Source organism: Balearica regulorum, chromosome 4, assembly GCF_011004875.1.
Source record: "Balearica regulorum gibbericeps isolate bBalReg1 chromosome 4, bBalReg1.pri, whole genome shotgun sequence".
Taxonomy (NCBI): domain Eukaryota; kingdom Metazoa; phylum Chordata; class Aves; order Gruiformes; family Gruidae; genus Balearica; species Balearica regulorum.
The window spans coordinates 5,626,207-5,647,249 of NC_046187.1; the positions used below are offsets into that span (position 1 = coordinate 5,626,207).

Below are 21,043 nucleotides of genomic sequence, written 5' to 3' on the forward strand. Positions count from 1 at the left end.
TAAAGGTTTGCAGCTTCATTAAGGTGAGCAGTTAAACCCTGTCATCACTGAGCTTTCTAGTGAAAGGCTCAAGCACCCAACTGTTAAATTAAAGAGCAAACTATGGTTGGTGTAAATCAAATTGATTAGAGATGCAATAAAAGTAACAAGGCCAGTGTATAGGCATACATCCCTCTTCCACCCTACATGGCAAAGAGAAGGCAGCAGAACATGAATACGACCTCATCAGATGCAACCACATCCCCATAGTGTGAGGCTGTGGCACCATCTATGGGTGAGACTGCTGTCCAAACCACTTGTCCCAATCTCCCTGTCTCTCCAAGGCTTACAGTTCTACACAGCAACTCCCAAGCCCCAGTCCCTTGCTCCACAACTGCTCTGTCTCAACGCAGCGGGACATGGTGTGCTGCCTCCTCACACCACCCCTGCTCCCAGAGAGCCAAGGTCATCTTCTCTTCCTGCTCTACAGGACCTTGGCAACATTTGAGATCCTTTCTTCAAAAGTGGCTGTGACCAGCTGCTTGCTGACGCCTCAGGTGTGCTGTGTGCCCCATGAGTCCTTGCTTGGGTCTGCTTGGTCCTTCAGGCAGGACCTGCTGTTTGGTGGTGGGGCTGCTGCACCTGGAAGCCACCAGAGAGGGAGAGAAAATGGCCGGTTCCTCCTGGTGAAGCTCCCCAGGGCATTCAGGCAAGGCGCTAAAAGACAAGGTCTTTCTGAAAGGCTTTTTCTCCATTGCAGGTGTCCCTCATACCAGAAGTGGGGAGAGGGACGTGTCACAGCTTGAGAGTGTGTTCTGCACATGGCCGCACGTGCTGCTGAGGGCAGTAGTTAGATCTGGGGCCCACTGCTCTGCACGCCTGCTATTTCCATTCCTCGGTGCTCGGAACAGGGATAACGCTGCCCTTGATATCTTTAAGTGGGGTGGAGCAGCAGAGAGGGAAGGTGCCTAAGCCCTGCAGCGCTGTCAAATGTAGATACCGCCATGCTCTCCCACAAAACTGCAGCGGATGCCTCTGCTCTGTCACCACGGTGTGGGCAGAGGCTGCCCACGGGCTGGAAGAGCTGAGGGACTTAAGGAGATCGTCTTTTTTTTTTTTTAATTATTTTTTTTTCCCTTCCAGCATTCTTTGGGAGCTTTGAAGCTGCCACAGAACGGCCACCTCGTCCGCACCGCTCCCCGCAGACAGAGCACGGCCTCCACAACAAAGAGCCGTCCTTCCCCTCCCTGGCCAAACGCCTCGGGGCGCTTCAGGCTCTTTGGCGAAGGAGGGTGAAAGACGAGGAGGAGCTGCGAGGAGCCGGGCCCCAGGCACGACCGCCATGATACCGCCCCTGCGCATGCGCGGTAGCCCCGGCGAAATGGCGGAGGAGGAGTGAGTGTGGCGGAGCGGCGGGTCGCGTATCTGCCGCCATCCGCGGGGACTGCGCGGTTGCGGGGTCGGGGGCGGCGGCGGGGGAAGTCTCAAGGGGTTGGGGTGAGGTGCTGCTGGATGTGACCGGCTTCTCCCGCCCCGCAGGCCGAGGCGGCGGATCCCGCTGGTGCCGGAGAACTTGCTGAAGAAGAGGAAGGCCTACCAGGCCATCAAGGCCACCCAGGCCAAGCAGGCGCTCCTCGACAAGCGGAAGGTAGGAGCTGGCTGCGGGGAGGGGAGGGAGGGGGGGGGGTCCCTGGGGCGGCGGTGCCCGGCCCGGGGCGCAGTCCGAGAGCTGACGGGGTGGAGGAGTTGGCGTTGTCCAGTGGTCTGCGGGTCCTGGCCGGCCGGGAGAGCCTGGTTGTAAGGGGGTGAAGGCCGGGGCGGATTTGCAGTGCTGTTGCTGCTGTCCGTGCTTGCCTTTCTGGGGAGGGAATCGTCCTTCCGTGCAGTCCTACGAATGACCTGAGTGATCAGCGTCCTCTGCGAGGGGGGATGCTGGAGCTCAGCGGGTAGGCAAAGGAGGGAGTCGGCTCGTTGCTGAGACTCTGTATTGGTGCTGTGAAGATCCTGTGGGGTTTCTCTGAGGAAGCTTGAGTGCATCTCTTCGGTTGTTGAGCATCTTCCCTATGCGTCTCTGAGACCTGTAAAGAGGACAAAACTTTTTGGGTTCTTGTACTAAAACACAAATTTATTGAAGACTGTAAGTCGTTCCTCGTAGATCAGCGATTACGAGGGTGCACGTGTGTATAGCCACAGGTGGTACAGTGTAACGGTGCTGAGTTGTTTGTGCTACCATGGGATGACAGTGTCTGAAACCAGTTCACCTTTGTATTGTAAATCTTTGTGGAGACGGTGTGCTTTTCTGAGAGCGTGTTTAGAGTTAGCTATCTACTGCTAGCTAGATCAATCAGCTAGAGCACAGACAGGTCATCATGAAGCCTTATTCTGCATGTAGGGTGGCCCATGTTTTTAATGCAGAGACTCCCTGTGCACAGTGTGTGGTTTCCAGACCTGCAGAGCACAACAGACCTTTCTGTTTCAGAATTTGAGACCTGTTCTGCTGTATCTCAGCTAATAACGGCAGGTGCCTGTCTTGGAAGTGGCCTAAAGCTTTCTGAGTGAATCTGTTTCTCTGGAGTTGGTGGGGTTATGTGCAAAACTCCTGCCGTTTTTGTTAGATACTGTATTTATGTTTTTAAACATATCAGTGTCTTGCTGTATTTCCAAGGTGGAAGTAGAAGTATAAGCAATAATGTTAAATAGCCACCTCTTAAAATTCTCATTAGAAAAATGACTCTAGTCACAAGATTTTGATTAGGTTCTACCAGCTTTGAAAATTCAAACCAATTTCATGGATGATTGACAAGGTGAAATAGAAGACACATAACATTAGATTCTTTTATTTAAAATGGCCTAATAATTTACCCAGTGGTGTATCTAAAATATTATTGGGTAACTGCTACGCCTGTTCAACTCCTATTCATATGAGCACTATGATTTAGGTGGATGTACTTGTTTGTGAGCTAAGGATAGGCATTCAAACATCTTTTTCATTTTTAAAAAAAGCTTTAAATTTTCCCATAATTCTGAATTATTTTTTTCAAGTGAGCTAGATGTTCTGTGTTTAAATCAGTAATACTTAATAGTTACTTGAATGCTTGCATTTTTTTTGCACGTGTGCCCTTATAGAAAAGGACTTTAAACCCAGTTATTTTCTGTTGGCTGATAATTTTGAGTTGCACTAGGGTATTGCTGTAGCGTCTGTTTTACCTAGATACATATGTTGTTTCTGGCTTTCCCAGTGATTGGCTGAGCTGTCTATGTAGTTGTGAAGATCTGTCTGTGGCTACAAATGCTTCTGTTTGATTTCTCCTATGTCTAGAAGTATCCTGTGTCTTGCTCTGTTTTTCCTAATTTATTTTTTTTCTGGGGAAATATCTTTGTTCACTGTTCATAAATTGTAGCTAGCTGCTTGTAAATTTATATGTTGTCCCTCAGTTCTTGCTCCCTTGGGCTTAGATTATCAAATTTATTTTCTTCTTACTGCCTCCAAAACTGAAAGAGCGTAGTTCATCAAGTTCTGAATTTCCCTTGGCCTTTGAGATGCCAACCCCTAAGACTGCTGGGAAGGGTGATGGATGATTTCTTATCCTTCTGTCTTTAGCACCAGAAGGGGAAACAAATCCAGTTTAAACGCCTTGAGGCTTTTGTTCAAGATTCATGGCGCAAACACCGAGACAACACCCGGCTGAGGCGCATGGAGCAGAGACCTGAACAGACGGCTGTACCTCAGGAGCAGAAACTAGCCTTTGTTGTGCGGATTGTAGAGTAAGAAACTTTTATTGCTCCTTACCTTTATTATTGTTACCATTTGTAGCTGTCATATTATTTCTAAGCAAAGGAAGGGTGATCAAGCCAGACATGCCTCCTTGCAGGAGGCCTCTTGTTGCCATATTAGAGAAACGTGGTTACTAATAGTATTTTTTTTTGTGACTCAGTATTAAGGGAGTGAGTAAGAGGGTAAGAAGAGTGATTGAGTTGCTGCGGCTGAGAAAAAATTACACTGGAATATTTGTTAAACTGACTCCATTATCGCTGAAGATGCTGCGGATTGTGGAACCTTACGTGGCGTGGGGGTAAGTACCAGTCCCGTGACTTGGCAGTAGTTTGTATGTAAATGTGATAGCTTTTTGATTCTTCATCTGGTATCACAAATCCATAGCTGGCTTTTCCAGTGATGGTCAAAACTTTGTCAGCTTTATATCTAAAACTTGTTATTGTCCCTTTACTTATTGTTCTAAACATAATTTGGTTACTTTTCCACCTCTGTACAAAGAAGTAGGATGGGACTTCGTGCTGCATCATGTCTGTCTGTTACAGAATCTGATTTTTGTTTTTGTACAGACACCCTAACCTGAAATCTGTACGAGAGCTCATCCTGAAACGGGGCCAAGCCAAGATTAAGAAAAAGAGGTTGCCTCTGACGGACAACATGCTGATAGAGGAACATTTAGGTGAGGAAGAAGATGAGGAAATGAAGCAAGGAAAGAGGCAGATGTTGAGAGTTTGCAGTCTGACCTAAGGGGGAAAGAAAATCTTTCAAGACTTGTATATGGAGGACTAGGAATTCCAGAGTAGTACGAGGAAAGATAATACAGTTGTTCATCTCATGTATATGTTGTTTGTGGGGGGCTTTTTGCTGTTCTGTTGAGTTTTTTTTAATTTTTTTTCCCTGCAGGGGGTTATGGTATTATTTGCCTGGAAGACCTTATTCATGAAATCTACTCTGCTGGGAAACATTTCAAAAAAGTCACAAACTTCCTGTGGCCATTCCATCTTTCAGTGGCTCGCCATGCTTCGCGTAACAAAGTGGGCTTCCTAAAGGAAATGGGTAAGCCTGGCTGCAGAGGTGAAGCAATCAACCAGCTTATACGTCAGCTGAACTAGTCAGGTGAGGACCCCCTGTTGTGTAACTTGTAAATCTTACCCTTTATCGGTTTCCTAAGAATACTGCCGTCAAAGATGGGAGGGGTCCTTTGTTTTGATTGTTCACCTTGCAGAGAAGTGATCCTTGAGGTGGGGGAAACTTGGGAAGAGTGTGGGTCCTGTTTAGGTATCAGCAAACCCCATTGGCCACCTCTGTAAAGGCTGGATTCTGGGAGAGTGCGTTCATGCGTCTGTTTTTTTCTGTCTTTCCTGTTCTGCAGGGTCATTGTGAAAACTTCAGGATTTATTACCTGTTCCTTTTCACATGTAGTTTTTATGGACATTATACTATCTCTTGATTGTTGGTGCCTCCATAAAAGAAGAAAAATACATAGATGATGATGGACTTTGGGCTAGTCCTTCTTGAAGAAGAAGAAAAAAAAAATTGTGTTTGGTACAAGAAAGAAGTGACTTGAACTTTCTGGAGCAATCTGACTTCAGCATCTCTATAAAACAAGGGGGTTTTGTAGTTGTTACTTCTAGCCCTGTACCAGTCACCTCCTGATCTCATCTTTGGTCAGTTCCTGATGTAAATTTCTGTTACAGTTGACTTGCACTCACTGCTTTGATCCAGTCCTCCCCAGGGGAAGTGCCTGAAGTTGCACTCTTTGAAGTGCACCTCCTCCTAGGTGTAAACGGGTAGTGCAGTTATCTGTTTTAAGAATATTGCTGTCAGGCAGAAGAAAACACTAGGTATTCCTCTGTTACTGCAGTGCAAGCCCCAGTAGTAAATAATGTAACTTTTTTTTTAAGTACCTAAATTGTATTTATTTTCAAAAACCATGATTTTGTGCTACTGTTTTACAAAAGCCTGCCTTTTCAATTCTGCTAGATTGGGACTGCTGGAGAGAACTACTTCCTGATAGGAAAACCCAGAACCTTTGTAATACAGCAGTGTGTGTATAATCAAGATTTTTAAATAAACTTCTGAAATTATACTATTGTAACAGGAAGAGCCATATATAACTCTTAGAAGAGTAGGAAAAAAGTTAAATACTCTGGCTGAATTGGATTTGGTGAAGGAAATGAACAAAAATGTGGAAGAGCCTGAAAGTTCTATTAACACTTGAGAGTTTTAAATCCCTAATTTCTTCCAGTACAAAAATGTGTGGAAAATGCAGGGAGAATCCTATGCTATTTAACAAATAGGGAGGGTCCTGTGCTTAATCATTAGGTCACTATGACTCTTTGTACTGTTTGAAGACTTAAGTGGAGGCAAACTATTAATCCATGAATGGATTTCATAGTGACTCCACAACACTTGTTTTGAGATACAGGGGAAACAGTTAAAGTAATAACTAAGTAGGATGCCTTTAGCATATTATTGCTATGACAGTTATAAAGTAAGATGCAGCATTCATAAAACCATCTAAAATAAAGTACTTCAGACTCTGAATTAGAGAAAACTATACAAGTTCAAGCTTTATTCTGTAAAACAAGAATACAAACATAGAAAACGCAACAGACACTAGAGACTGAACACCCCCATCGCCAGTGCTAAAGACCAGCAGTCATTAATATACAAGGCTTCATATATTTGAAATTTTCCTGATAAAACAGCTGCTTTCATTATAAAGAGGTACAAGTAACTTCAGAATTGTTCTGTTGATTAATTTTAATTGTTTCTAGTGATAAAACAGCCCAGGCTTTTAACATAAAGAACTGGCATGGCAGGAGTGAGATTTTTATTTTTTTTTTAGTCCCAGAGAAAACTTAAGCCTGGTAATAGAAGGCAGTTTGTAACAAAATACTAAATTACAGAATCTGGACACAATTGTAGTAATTAATCATACATTTTAGGCAGTTTTTCTAGTCAATGTGGTAGTTAACACCGTTAGTTTAGCTCATACAGTCAAGTAAGGATTGAACTACCATTATGAATACTTTATTTAGACCTCTTTAAAAACAATACCAGCTTAGTCTAGTGTTACACCACATTATCACAGACAAACATGTTGCCTTTTTTCTGTATCATACTTAAGAGCAACAGTAATGGTGCATTCATGACTTAGCTGCACTATCACCAGAAACTATACAAGGTTACAGAATGTATACAAAACCCCCACTTCTTAGGGAAAGGAATCCTTTTTGTAAGCCACCATACTATTTACTTTGTGGATTGTAGTAGTGAAGGAGCGAAGACGAACCTCTTCTGAATTGGCTATGAATTGTGGTCCTGACTCTTCCCACTTTTCTGGCACTGCCAAATCTTTATCTGTGTATATCAGCAAGTCAAAGGCACCTGGAAGCAAGTAGGAACATATTAACATGCATTAATGCCTGTATAAGAAGATGGTGTGTTTGAAGTTCATCTTTTAAAACTTGAGACATGTACCAAGGTTCTCAGAAATTACGCTGATGCTAGTTATGTGAAAAGAAGTAGTAGTTAAAAAACATGAAAACAAGTCCTGGCTATATTCATGTGTACCCTTTTCAGTTTTCTAAAGTGAGTGTGATGTCAACTTTTCTTTAACCATGTTAAAGTACTGTGGAGCTGAGCTCTAAGTAACACTTCATATAAACTCAATGGTTATTTATACAAGCCTGTCCACAGCTACAGTCACAAAATAATATATTTATGAAAATTTAAACTCCTTGGAGTACGCATACTAGTTTCATTAAGTTAGTTAAGCCACCCTGAGTTCTGTCCTGATCTCAGTCTAACAAAATGCTGTCTCAGAAATGTGAGGGTGTATGACATGCAATAATTAAAAAGCCTCAAAAAATTAGCAGAAAATGTTTTCTAAAATGGAAAAGTTGTTGAGGTTTTCCAAAATAAAGCATTTGATTTCTTTAATGAAGTTAGGAATACTTACAGGCAGTTTCCAGCAGTGGCAGAAAAGTTACTGTGGCAGTTATTTGTCTGATAACAGATCTAATTTCATCCTGAATAGCTTTCTGAGATTTTTCTCGTGGTGCACTGGAAAACACAGGAAAACTGGTCAGAACGTTTCTACTCTACTGACAGTTTTCTTTTAATACAGTTCTCTCTATTATGCTCTGTTGGTCTGTTCGCTATAGGATTTTTTTATAGTAGTGACACTCCTTTAAGCCCTAGGTAGATAGGCTTAGAAAAGCGATAGTCAGTTTCCCTTTATTGTTGTTTGTGAAGCTTCACAATATTTGTAAGGAATGTTAAGATTTATTCTCAGTCTGGAATGAATGAGAACATTTGGGCATAACAAGTAGCAGTTATTCAGGGCATGTACCCAATACAGGACATTGTATACTTTCTTGAAGATTAAAAAGTTTTGATCTGATGCTTTAAAAAAAATTAAAAATAAGCATCTGAGGATTATACATGCTTCAGTCACATAATGACTGGTTTACAAACAGAATCGCAGTAAGAAAGTAAGTTTGGTAAGGTTTGATGCTCATACTGAGAAAAGGCTATTTCATCCACTTTGAGGAACCATGGCATTTATCTTGTGCCTGCACAGCTACTGGGTACATGGAAGAGCAGGCATAGAGGAACAGTTACCTGTCATCCTTTGCAGTTTTGTCACACTCGATGTCAAACTGCCACCGCTCCAGAACCTCATTGTTTTCGATACTCGAGATGACCACCACCAGGCGCTGCACAATGCACTTGTACAGCCACTCTGAAAGAAGTCAGAGCAGTTACTTGCCGTGCGAGAAAGATGAGGAACATCAGCAGAGACACCGCAAGGAGGGCGCGGCTGCCTCCCGCCAGTGGGGCTAACTTGGCAGCTTGAAGAACCCCCTCAGCTCCCCAGCCCGGCCCTCCCACCTTTCATCTGCTCCACCACGTTGTTGAGGTAGTTCTTCAGCTCGGGGTCGGTGGTGACGAGGAGGGTGAGCCCGTACTTCTGGACGCGGGTGAAGGTCTCGGGGGGATAGATGCCCCGCTGGTAGAGGATGCTGTTGATTCCATAGGCTGCAACACACAGAAAGGGAGGAAGGAATGCGTGCGTGAGGCGGCCATGTCGTCCCGCAGGAGGCCTACCACCCGCCCATCTTTCTTCTCCCCGCTCCCACCTCGGTTCCCGAGGCACCCCCGGCCGCATCCCCTTACAGAAAAACTCAGCGACGATCTCGGCGCTGCCCCTCAGGGTGATGCCCTGCTGGTCCCGGCCGAGCTGCTTGGCCATGGGGGCTGCGCGGCAGCCGCTTCCCCGCCGCCCGGTTCAAATCCAGCCCCGCCCCGCCGTGACGCCCCTTCCCGGCGCCTCAGCCCGCCGCCGCGCACGCGCGCTACTGAGGCCGCGCCTTCCCCTTCTCCGCGTGCGCGGACCGTTGAGGAGGTGTCTGTCTTGGTGCGCATGCGTGCGACGCGCGGGCGGCCGTTAGCGGGAGGGGCGCGAGGCGGGGCGCGAGGCGGGGCGCGAGGCGGGGCGCGAGGCGGGGCGCGAGGCGGGGCGCGAGGCGGGGCGCGAGGCGGGGCGCGAGGCGGGGCGCGAGGCGGGGCGCGAGGCGGGGCGCGAGGCGGGGCGCGAGGCGGGGCGCGAGGCGGGGCGCGAGGCGGGGCGCGAGGCGGGGCGCGAGGCGGGGCGCGAGGCGGGGCGCGAGGCGGGGCGCGAGGCGGGGCGCGAGGCGGGGCGCGAGGCGGGGCGGTCGTCTCGGTGGCTGAGGGGAGGACGCGGCGCGGAACCGTGCGGCACCCCGCTGGCCTCGGAGTGTCTTCCCGGGGTGAAGGGGGCTGCCGTGCCGTGCTGTCATCGGTCGAAAGGGCTGTTGGGTGCGGGTTCGGCAGCTGCCTGCTGGAGAGAAAAGGTGTTTCCACTTTAAACTTTCCACCAGTTCTAGGTGCCGTCGCGCAGGGCCGAGCCGTTACCTGCGGCGCGGCTGAGGGAAGCACAGGCTGAGGGTGGAGTGAGACCTCGCCGTGGAAGTGCTGTTGGAAATTCGGTTTCAGAGTTTGTTTAGATGCGTTCGTCCATACGAAGGCGCTTTTGAACTTAAAAATGATACTTTCCAGGTATGAATGACATGAAGCAAATTCCCCGTTTATGGGTGATTTTTGGTAGCATTCACTATTTACGTCATGTAGTAGCTATCTAAAATAAAACCAGTCTATTCAACAAGTGCTGTCAAAAAGCAGCAGGGAGAACCTGGGAAAGTGGGATGAAACAGATGTTTTCCCCTTAAATCCATAGGATGGTAGGGGGGTTGCAACTAGATGCTCTTTGAGGTCCCTTCCAACCATTCTATGATAGTGAGTAACACAAAAAGAAAGGGTGGAAGAGGCACGTCAAAAGGCAGGGAACCCAGGCGCTCACCACTCTGGACATACCCACCCCTGCCGTCAGGCTGCCACAGCGAAGGGCAATTGCTAGTTGGTCAAAGCACTTAAATCCTGTTATTACAGGGACACCAAGGAGACGTTCCAGCTAGCAGTGACTATCAAATGGAGGAAGCTCTGGCAGAGATTAACAGGTAAGAGAGACCAAGTGAAACAGCAACTAAATGTTAAGTGTTGAAATATATAAATAGTATCACGAAGAAGGGAAGCCATTGTCTACTGGGATAGTAACTAGATGGCCAGCTAGTCATTTGGTAAAATCAAACAACAGGCAAGTGAAAAGTAAATGGATTTCTTGGGCATGGAAGAACTGCAAATGAAATCCTTCCCTGAATATGATTTTTCTGAAGTGTCTGGGATGAATAGACGTTATATCTGAGATATACCCATATTAGAGGCTGAGATATACCCTATTAACCTTGAAAGAAACTGGTAAGAACAGCCTTAAAATGAAGGGACGTTCAAAACAGAAGTATTTTAGACCTAGGATAAAAACTCTATAGTCATTACACAGTGCAGTAGGCCAGCTGCTAAAAGAGTGAATCGATGGTGTGATTGCTTATTTTTTCATAATAAAATACTGTTGGTCACAGTTTTGCTCTAAGAGGAAGTACAGTTTGCTTCAGGATTCACACTGCTGTGATTAAAACAAATAGTCCTGAGATCTTGTGCTGAAGTTCTCTTTGGGTCTGAATAATTTAATTATTAACGTAGAGAACTTTATTCTGGGTCTTGATCACTAGTGATTGTGTTGTACATTATTCTTCTGAATAAAATATTTTCTGAGTGATGTATTTCAAAGCCTATGATAATTGAGGCATTTTTTCATCCAAGGCCCAGCTTTTAGAAGCTAGATAGCTGTGAATATCAGCTGGTTTGCTTCAAACCTGGTGTACTATCATGCTCTTATTCATCTATCCTGAAATGGTCTCAACCCCCTTTTTTTCCCACTTGGCTTTTCATCGATTTTGCTTCCTCTGAGGTTTTTGGAGAGCTGCTCATTTTTGTGATAAATACAAGTGCTTGAAAGCCCTTTTGCATGAGGCCAGGCAAGAATAGTAGAGTTTATAAGTAATATTTACAGCTGGTTTATTACTGTTAAAACCAAATGGAAGAAAAAAAATCCAAATGCCTCTGGGGTTACCACAAATTAATTTCACTGTATTTCAGTGTAGGTAGCTTAAAGATCTGTTGCTGCAGACTTAATTGCGTCCTCTTCATTTCTCCCAAGATTCATCTGGCAGGTATTGAGAGGTGGTGGTAATCCACAGTACCTCTGTTAAAACTCTAAGCTCCCTTCAGTGAACCTGGCGTGTGGTATTTCACAGAGTTTTGGATCACTTCTCTATCCCCAGTTCTGTATTGCAGTTAGCACTGGTTTCTGCCCTGAAGTGCGTGCCCCACTGAAAAAAAAATCACCCCAACAACCCAAACCAAAACAAAACCAACAAACACCACCTTTGCCTTGTGTCACTCCTTTTCTTTGCATCTCTTATATATGCTGCAATGTAATCTAATGGTGAGAGCTGCATATTTTCAATACTTCTCCTTTCTCATAAACTCCTAATATTTTCCTGTGTCTTTTAACACGTTATTTTTCTGTGGCCAATTCATTAGTTTAGTCTTTTAAGTCCGTGAAGTAGTATCTTTCATTTTCTTAACCGTTGTAGTTTTTTTACTGGAATGTGCTTCATCTTCACCTCTCTTTTTTTTCTCATGTCATCAAGATGTTCCTCTCCTTCCCCCCACCAATAATTCACTTGCATCAAGGTTTAGTTATTTGACAGTGTGTGTTTGCTACTTTTCCCTTCACATTCTCCAATTATCTTATCTTTGTCTCTCTGTTACAAGTCCTAAGCTCCACAATGCTTGTCTTCATTTTCTTCACTTCATTTAGGTCGGTGTCACTCAGCTTCTCTACCAGGTCAATCCAATATCCCGCAACCGAGGCACCCAGGGAATGTGTGCTTATCTGTCACATAACTAATCTGCAGTCACCACTTGACCATAGCCCAGTCAAGTGCAACAGGGACACGTGTACATAAATCTTTTTGTCATATTACTGAATGGGCACATTCCACGTGATGATGATGCCTATAGTTTGTGTTTCGGGCACATCCAGCTACATGACGAGGAAGGCTGCGGGGCTCTCGTAAGGGAGAACAGCAGGAAGAGTGCCGTGGGTTAGTGAATGATTTGTGTGGCTGACAGCCTGCTTCCTGACCAACTCCGAGAGACTCTCAGGAACAAAGATGACAGGCTGAGTTATATGTTCTGGCACACCAGGAACTGGCTATCCTTGCTTTAATTATCTCATGTTAAAGCATTAATTTTCACAAGGAATGTGAAATCCCAGTTGTATTTAATTTAGGTCTCTTACGATTCTTTAGTCATTGCTCTGTTTCTCAATTATAGCTGGATGTTACAACAGGTTTTTTTTGATTCTCTTTCTGTGGAAGGAAATGTCCCCTGTTTAGCTTGGCTTCTATGCAACATTTAATGATTGCTTCCCCATGGCAATTGTCAATGAGCTTGGGACAATCCAAATCACTGGTATGCCTTCACTTTTTTTAAGGCAACCCAGGTCACATTCCCATAGTCATTCAGCAGACTAGAAGACATAATTCACTTGTAGAGCTCATTCCCAATTTTTTTTTATTTTTATTTTTTTTTACCCTCAGGATGATGTGGACAGGTCTCTCCTTCCAGCCTAGTGAAATAATCTAGAAAATGAAAGTTCTGTTTGCTACAAAAGCCCTCATATCACATTAACAAATTGTCATATTAAGCCTCAGTAAAATCAGTTTTTCCTGTCCAGAGAAAGGAAGTCTTACCCTGGCCAACAGAGCCTTAGTGCTTCGCATTTTCTAGTAGATCTCAAGCTCTTTTCAATAATTTCTTCCGACATTTTAGGAGGAGATTCTATACATACGAACCCATAGAAATAGCTAGTCCTGTTGCATTCTTCCCTCCTATTTTCTGTGCATCACTTTGATTCTCCTTAGGGTTTTAGAATGCTGCCCATCCCTGTAGTTGCCAGCACTCATGGCAGATGTTGAGCTCGTTCTTGTCCTGCAGGTTAGACTTTTTGCTCCCTCCTTTCCTCAGCCCAGCTTTTGGTATTTGTAGGTCATATGCTGGGTGAGGCAGTTCTCAGTTGGCTGAGCTTCCATGATTTTTGGTGGAACTGTTACTTTTCTTTATCAGCTGTTTAGTTTCTGTGCTGTAGGAGGGTGTAACATTTCAGTGGTTCCCAGGAAAAGCTTTTCCTGGACGTAGGCCACCAGCACAGTCAAGTACCATCACTGTTCCTTTCTGTAAGAGTTATTTTAAGGTCTTCTCATACTTTAAATCACTTTCATATCTTTAAATCACTTTGATGTGTGTAAGGTTCTTCACTGCCTTGCATTGTGTCTTCATGGCTCTCGTCCAGGATTCCTTTGGTAATTTATTATTATCTGGAATTAACTCTAGAATTAATGTAAAATACTGCATTCTTTCACAGGCATTTTATTGCTAAGTTCATTTTGTTTTCTTTTTTTGTTGGTCAAGTTTGTTTTCAGTAGTGTTTGTAGCATTAAAGTTTGCAGGATAAGTACAGGTACCTTGAGTCAGCTGTCAAAATACTATAATGTTTCTTTTCCACTTGTCTAATGCTATGTTTTAAAACATAAACCATGAGATATTTGCAAATAATGATACTGTGTTCTTTCACCAACACCAATGAAAGAGTGGTACAACTGGGAAAGATTGTCTTGACTTTTAAGTATTAATTAAAAGAAATTAATTTTAAAATTAGCCAGTATGGGCTAATAAGCTGCACTGTAACTTCTAATATGATGAATAGACTTCTCAAAGGGACTTCCTCATTCTGGTTTTGAACACCATACAGAAATTTTTTAAAATTAATTTTCATTGTAAATGTTATCAGTGGTATGTATTTTAAAATTCAACTTACTCAGGTGACTAATTTCTTCTGGAAAATGAAAGAGATTTGATGTTTCCTTATTTAAGCCAATGTAAGAACACCATTTAGCTTGAAAGTAGCTACATCCAGATACCAGCCGAATTGTACAGTGAAATAACTTTTTGAGGATTTTGAGAGTTTTGAAAACTTCTGTGGAACAACAATGAATTCTCTCTATTTTTTTTTCCACTCTCCCCAAAGACCTAACATTTTTCTAAAAGATATGTAGGAAAAAATTTAGTAAGATATTTGTGACGGTTTTACCTCCAAACTACCAGGAGATGGCACCAGGCACATACGTTATCTGCACCCTGTCAGTTTAGTCTTGAACTACAGTGAGTTCATTTTACTGTTAGGTACTTTAGGCAAGTTTTAGATGCATTTCTTTTGCTAGTTTTTAAAACATTGTTCCAGAATGAAGGAAATAACTAACTTGATGCCCAGTTTTGAGGTTTACCTTTGGTTGCTGTTGCACTAAAGACAATTAAACTGATGAACAATTATTTTTAATGGTTTCAAGTAAAGACAGGACTCCTGTTTCAGAATCAGAAAGAGTAGAACTTGAATGAACTTGCCATGCCTTGAAAACTCCGTAGTGCTTGATGATGTCATGTTATAGTGCTAACAGGTAATGTGAAATCCACTCAATATAGCTCTTTACAACTTAATCTCCTTTACTACTTAATCCTCAACTTGAAGGTTGATAATTTGAAAAATGAATGTTAATACAGTTCATGTTAGCTCCTGTCACATCTGAAGTTCTCATATTAATGAATTAATGGAAACCTAAGGAGTTCTCAGGTAGTTCAGACTTACTAAGCTGGTACACTGCAGTTTAGCTTTAAATTCAAAATAGATCTTCTAAAGAACACTAGAACAGATTTATCAGCAGGGACTTAGACTGTCAATAGGTCATCAGATACTGAGGAGCAAAGGGTCCAGAAGACTGGTAGCATAGTACCTTGATACGTGGTACCGTATACCTTGATAGTACAATAAGGACTTTTGATAGCATCCTATTGTATGATTACAAAATGTTAGATGACAATTGTTATTTCATGATTGCTTTCTAATCGTGTCACTTTTGATGTATAAACATGATGGGCTTGTTCAATTAAGTGTGTTGCAAGGAATACAATACAGCTTACATAATGCCTAAGAATTATGATGACTGAAGAGGCAAATATATTGTGAAAAGCATATTATTAGCATTAGAAATATTTGAAGCAAAAATATGAATAATTCCTTAATGTCCTCTTGAAAATTAGAGGTTTTACGCATTTTTCTCTACAGTTAGATCTCCAGGCAAGTTGAGTGCCCTGTTGTCAGAACAATAATCATTACTGAAAATAGGCATGCAAAATATTCATATTCTTTCTCCTAAGTATCAGACAGCTTAAGAAAATGGTAAAGGATGACTTTCTAAATAAGATATCTCTTCCCTTATGGAAGGAGGAATTCTTTAAAGAACGTAATTTATTTCAAGAAAAACATCCTTTTTCATGTGTTTTGCAAAATTTATGCATAGCTTTCTTTAAAAAAATGAAAGAACAAATGGCCATCGATATGTCCTGACAGTGAGATGAGCTAAAATATTTCATGAGGCACACAGGCCACATGTGCTGGGACTATACCCTGAGCTGTTCCTCTCCACCTCCCTACCTGCACCTCTCACTGCACATGGATGCCTTGGGAAGTCTGATCCTATTGCATGGAGACAAATGCCTGACTTCTAAACTTTCTGTGATGTCTTCATCAGAACTCATCTGCTCTGCTGGTTAGTAGCAGAAGAAACACGAGCAGTCTAAGAGTGACGTGGGTTGTTAAAAATACCTTTATCTGAAAATCAGGGCAAAATTTGTTTACTAACATTGATAGCTTAAAAGCAATTAATGAAGATGTCTTTGCACAAGAACAACATTGAGCTAGGTATGGGAAGTATCAGGTACCAAACAAAGCTTATACAATTCTGCTTTAAGTGTAAAGAAGCTCCTCCCTCTCAATTAATCACATAGATCACATGTAAAGTGAAATGTGCTACTTTTTAATTATTTTTAGTGACTCTTATCAAGTAATAAATAAATATTTCAGTGTTTCTTAGAGTTTAGTTGTTGATTCATTTTCAGTCTGGCAGCCACTTAAGAAACCAGGGAAGACAATTTTGGAATTTGCCCTTAAAGTCACTTAAGAGTGGACAGTGGGACCATTTGCAAAGTAGCTAGGAAAACAAGTGAAGAAAGGATTTGTTAGTACAATTTGAATAAAATCACTTTATTTTCCAAGTCATTAATAAGCCCAGAAGGACATGCTATTCACTGCTTGTTGTGTTAGTCAGCACTGGCAAAATTTTTAGGAGAAAACTAGAGAGGAGTGGAACAATATGTGAAAGTTCACGGTAGTTATCTGTGTCTCCTGCACAATGAATGGCCTCATCCAGACCTCATGATTTGATGTTGCTAGGAGCATAAGAATGGAAACCAGATGGCTTGGTAATGTGAGTAGCAGTTTGATGCTAATTGTTCCTTACAGTCTCCCTTCCTTGAAATCTGATTTAAGTGAAAACATGGCATTATTGCTCAAGGTAAGCTATTCCTTGGTTTTAATCTGACAGTTAGTGGACAGGTAGACCACGAGTAGCTACTTACTCTCAGGTTCAGGTCACTCTTGCTACTAAGGAAAATTCATTGAACTAAAACAAAGTTGTACTTTGTTTGCATTAGCTGAATGATTTGCCACAGCTTTGATCTGATAAGTTTCTTTAAGCCTTTGAAGATGTTAATGAAGAAGTCCATAGATGTGAACTTACATGTAATGAAGTGGTAACCTAAACAATGATCTAACATTTGTCAGAGAGCAAGCAAAAAAATATAATCAATATAAATAAATGTTTTTATTAAATGCAGTGTTACTGCAGTTTTTGCAGAAATGTGATATAATCTGTTAGGAGAGAAAGGTTATGCAGACCTTCTGCTTGATGAGAAGAAATCACTGGGTAATAACTGATTACCCATTTGCATCGAGGGGTGGCATCATTGCTTTGCTGTGCTCTTTGCTTAAGCTACATATTGGCCCAGGGTTTCAGGTTTTTTTGTTAGAAGCACTCTGCAGGGACCGTGCAGCGTGACTATGCAATGTTTGCAAGGTGACACTGTCGCTTGTGGCTACTGCAGTTGGGAGTCAGCGCTCTGTTTATTTCCATCCTTGCTTGCCAGGGACTTTGTATGAACTTGGGCTAATCAGTTTAGATCAAAGTTTCTAACAAAGGATTTACAAATCCCGCAAGCTTGGGTACATTGCATTTCTGCAGCTTCTACCTTGGAGATGCCTTGCTCACTGCCATCCTTGTATTTTAAAGAACAGAGAGGTGGTTTTTTTTTTTTTTTTTTTTTTGGTAGAGATGTGACAATGGTGATGCCCACACTCACTTATTTAATACTATGATCTGCAAACTGTCATCTAGCATTGAGAAGATTGAGGGTCAATAACTTTTGCATCCAGAAGATATCCAAACCCTCATCTCCCATGCCCAGAGAAGTGTTCTTGTCATCAAACTTTAGGCTAGTTTGGCTGGGCAACATTCTTTATCCATCTGTTGAAACTGTGCCACAGAACAAAAGGAAATCGAAAATCCATTTGAAGACAGAAAGGAAAAGGAAGAGATTGAGTTTTAACGGTCAGACCTGGCAAAGAGAGTCCAGAACCACAGTCCAGCTGCCAAGTTATTTTGTGTTTCACATACTTTATTTTCCATATAATTTCACTTTGCATAAGCTTTTCAGTATCGGTAAAATCTAACCTTACTGAGATCTCCTGCTCCGAATTAAACTAATGGCAGAAAATCTCTTTTAATATTTCTTTTCGATGACTGATGCATTTGTTTATATAACAATTTCATTGTAAACAATGTTAAAAAACCACAAAACAGTATTAGTAGGAAACGATGATAATAAAGACGTGTTGCCCTAGCGATCATAGTAAGCTTCAGGGGTACAGGTCTCCTGTTGTTATTACCTAAATAACCTCCTAAAATGCTGCAGGATGCCTGTGCTAATTTGCTAGGTAAAATGCCCTGCATCTTTTTGTGTTCTCTTCAGCGTGCCCAAAGTTGCATGTAGCTCTTTCAACTCAACAGCACGACCAGATTGCTGAACTCTCTCTGCCAAAACCTTTATCTCACTGTGAATGGCTGTCTCCAGTTACTGCCACACACGCGTTTTGCATTACACTGATGATGTTTAGATTTCATCTCCCTAGCAGCCTTAACCTTGCTCTGTCCTTGGGCACATTTTGGCCAACCAGGTTGCACATGAATTTAGAAGTCATAATAATCCGTGCTGACCTGCAGGTTTTTTACACATTACCCTTGCTGATACTTACCAAGCAAACAGCACTGTTATTCATAAAGAGGGAAAAGGAACCTACTTAAATTCTCTGCAGACAGTAGAGGACATGCACATGATTACTCCATCTCCGGTGATAGCTGTGCTGATATTTCATGAAAAATATGAAAAAAATGCTGATAGTAACAAAACTGGACCTAAACAAAAACCCAGAGGGAAGAAGCAGTAGCAGACATGTTACATAGATATTCTCCAACATTAAACAGGATGCTGTAGGGCCAAAGAACATGATCTAATGGTGGGTATGTGTTGTAAACAAAAGCTTCGTGTAACACCTTAAAACATGGAGCAACAAAAATAGTTGGACAGAGATGACCTCCACATAGGTGCATTCTTAGGAGTAAGCAAGAAACTAGAGCTCAGGAAGCACAGGGTTTACGCTCACATTCTCATTCACCCATGACTTGCTGTGTCATGTTACCTCTTTTTTACCCCTGACCCCATTCTTCAACTTCACCTACTTCAAGGTGGGGTTGCAGTAGTCCTGGTACCATAAATAACACAGGCTCGTAGAAGATTCTGTGATGTTTGTTTGGGCGCTGCTCATCAGCCACCTCTGCTTAAGAGCATTGTTCTGGTATATGTAGTTAGTATAAATTGAATTTTACAGCTGATAAGCACAACCAGAACTGGAAAGTGATTGGCTTTAAATTTACATGGAAGTATCCCAAATGAGAAACTACCGGCTGTACAGTATTTTGACACTTCTTGAAGATTTAGGCAAACAATTTAGATACTAAAAAAAGGGCCTCATTTCTTGAGAAGATGAATAGTGATTAAGCATGATTTAGCCAACTCCGAATATGTTAAAAGCTAATAAAAATCAACTGTACCTACTTTATGAGATACAGAGCAGCTCATGTCCAAGCTGTTGTGACAAGGGAATAACTTGTATTTGTGTGCAGATGACAATGCTTGCCTTTGGAGACCTTCTGAGAAGGCAGTGACACGCTTTTCACCTTCACAGTTCAATTCTTGATGTGATTTTAAAAGCATTTTGGAAAACTTGATTTAGTTCTAATTCACAAACATCTCCCAACCCATGTATTAATGAATAATGACCACAAGTTATGAAAACCTAGCGTGGATAAAACCTAGCGTGTATTGGTCTGAAACAAAATACTGACCCACCTAGCGCTACCTCAGCTTTCTTTATACAGAGTATTTCTGTTGCGTTAAATAACTGTTGGTGTTCCTTAAAACAGGCAGTATCAGTCCCTGTTCAACCCTGTCATGACCTTTTTTTCCTTTTTTTTTTTCTGGTTGCAGCCCTATTCTCATTGTCTTTGAGTGGAGGAGGACATTGTCTGAGAGTGTGGCATTAGAACTGATTTCCTCTTGAGATTTGTAGCATCAAATTAACAGTATCTTTAACAGCATTAAGATGAGACTTTATGGAGCTGGTCTTTTCTTGTATTTGGTAAAGGTGCTGTTACTTATTTATATGCTTGAGAATTAATTTTCTTGTATTTGGTTTACTGTATTATGACATGGAACACTAGAAACCATGCTTATGTTAGAATAGGACTGCCCTTTATAACCGGACTCGTTTTTGTGAAGCAAAATAATTGTTCCCAGATAAACATGTTCCTTCCCCATCAAACCTCCATTCTGTTTGACACACTGACTGTTCATTCTCTGGGAATCTAAAAATCATTTTTAGTGATTTATAGACTGCTTTTGCTAATATTTCCATGATCCTATTAAAAAGTGAGTGTTTTTTCCTCAGTGGACAATTTTTATGTTTTAAATAAGCAAAATGTCAATTAAACTAAAACCAGGTCTAAGTTACGTGTATACTAAAATTGGCAGCAGTTTGCCAGCAGATTTTATAAATCATACAAATCTGTCTATATCTCAGGAAAATGAAAAACAAAGTTCTGAATAACTTAAGGAACCAGGAAAGGTGTAAATTTACATGGTGTGTGGCAGTGAAATAGTCACAAGTCAGTCAAGTTTCAAATATTCCTCATTTGTACTTAATGTGTTATATGCTTTTGTATTATTCTATCTCAGGCATGATTTTATGTGTATAAATATATATATGTACATCTGCTTTGGTGGATTTGGTTTCCTTTTCCTGTGATGCTTTTTGCAGGTAATAGAAATGAAAAGGTTACATATGTAATTCAACATGTACTTATGAATAACACATGTTATTTCTAGCACTTTGAAGGAGATAGAGACCCACAGAATGGCTGAGGTTGGAAGGGAGCTCTGGAGGTCATCTTGTCCAACCTCCCTGCTCAAGCAGGGTCACCTAGAGCAGATTTCCCAGGGTCATGTCCAGATGAATGAAATATCTGATATATATCTCCAAGGATGGAGATCTTCTCTAGGCTAAACAGTCCCAGCTCTCTCAGCCTTTCCTCACAGCAGAGATGCTCCAGTCCCGTAATCATCTTAGTGGCCTTTTACTGAACTCTCTCCAGTAGCTCCATATCTCTTGTACTGGGGAGCTCAGAACTGGACACACTACTCCAGGTGTGGCCTCACCAGTGCTGAGTGGAG

The 21,043-nt window shown here is 42.2% G+C and overlaps 2 protein-coding genes across 2 annotated transcripts; one reads left to right on the plus strand and one right to left on the minus strand.

Moving 5' to 3' along the window:
• Window positions 1-328: 328 nt before the first annotated feature.
• On the plus strand, window positions 329-5,840 carry RPL7L1 (ribosomal protein L7 like 1). The gene is made up of 8 exons (XM_075751045.1): window positions 329-536; window positions 740-1,374; window positions 1,519-1,627; window positions 3,581-3,744; window positions 3,915-4,052; window positions 4,321-4,430; window positions 4,655-4,867; window positions 5,124-5,840. Exons 2-7 carry the CDS (start codon window positions 1,322-1,324, stop codon window positions 4,861-4,863), a joined length of 783 nt encoding a protein of 260 aa, XP_075607160.1. The 5' UTR covers window positions 329-536; window positions 740-1,321; the 3' UTR covers window positions 4,864-4,867; window positions 5,124-5,840.
• MAD2L1 (mitotic arrest deficient 2 like 1) lies at window positions 5,644-9,091 on the minus strand. The gene is made up of 5 exons (XM_075751046.1): window positions 8,939-9,091; window positions 8,654-8,800; window positions 8,384-8,504; window positions 7,719-7,822; window positions 5,644-7,144 (listed from the first exon to the last, which is right to left on the minus strand). The coding sequence occupies exons 1-5, from the start codon at window positions 9,012-9,014 to the stop codon at window positions 6,972-6,974; spliced, it is 621 nt and encodes a 206-aa protein (XP_075607161.1). The 5' UTR covers window positions 9,015-9,091; the 3' UTR covers window positions 5,644-6,971.
• Between the last annotated feature and the right edge of the window lie 11,952 nt (window positions 9,092-21,043).

Excerpts from the sequence above, each read along its gene's own strand:
- RPL7L1 (XM_075751045.1), top strand. The coding sequence starts at position 1,322 with ATGATACCGCCCCTGCGCATGCGCGGTAGCCCCGGCGAAATGGCGGAG. Across the intron at positions 1,375-1,518 it reads GGCGAAATGGCGGAGGAGGA|GCCGAGGCGGCGGATCCCGC; the intron begins GTGAGTGTGGCG and ends CCCGCCCCGCAG. Across the intron at positions 4,053-4,320 it reads GAACCTTACGTGGCGTGGGG|ACACCCTAACCTGAAATCTG; the intron begins GTAAGTACCAGT and ends GTTTTTGTACAG.
- MAD2L1 (XM_075751046.1), bottom strand. The coding sequence starts at position 9,014 with ATGGCCAAGCAGCTCGGCCGGGACCAGCAGGGCATCACCCTGAGGGGC. Across the intron at positions 8,801-8,938 it reads GATCGTCGCTGAGTTTTTCT|CCTATGGAATCAACAGCATC; the intron begins GTAAGGGGATGC and ends TGTGTGTTGCAG. Across the intron at positions 7,823-8,383 it reads AAAACTGCAAAGGATGACAG|TGCACCACGAGAAAAATCTC; the intron begins GTAACTGTTCCT and ends TGTGTTTTCCAG.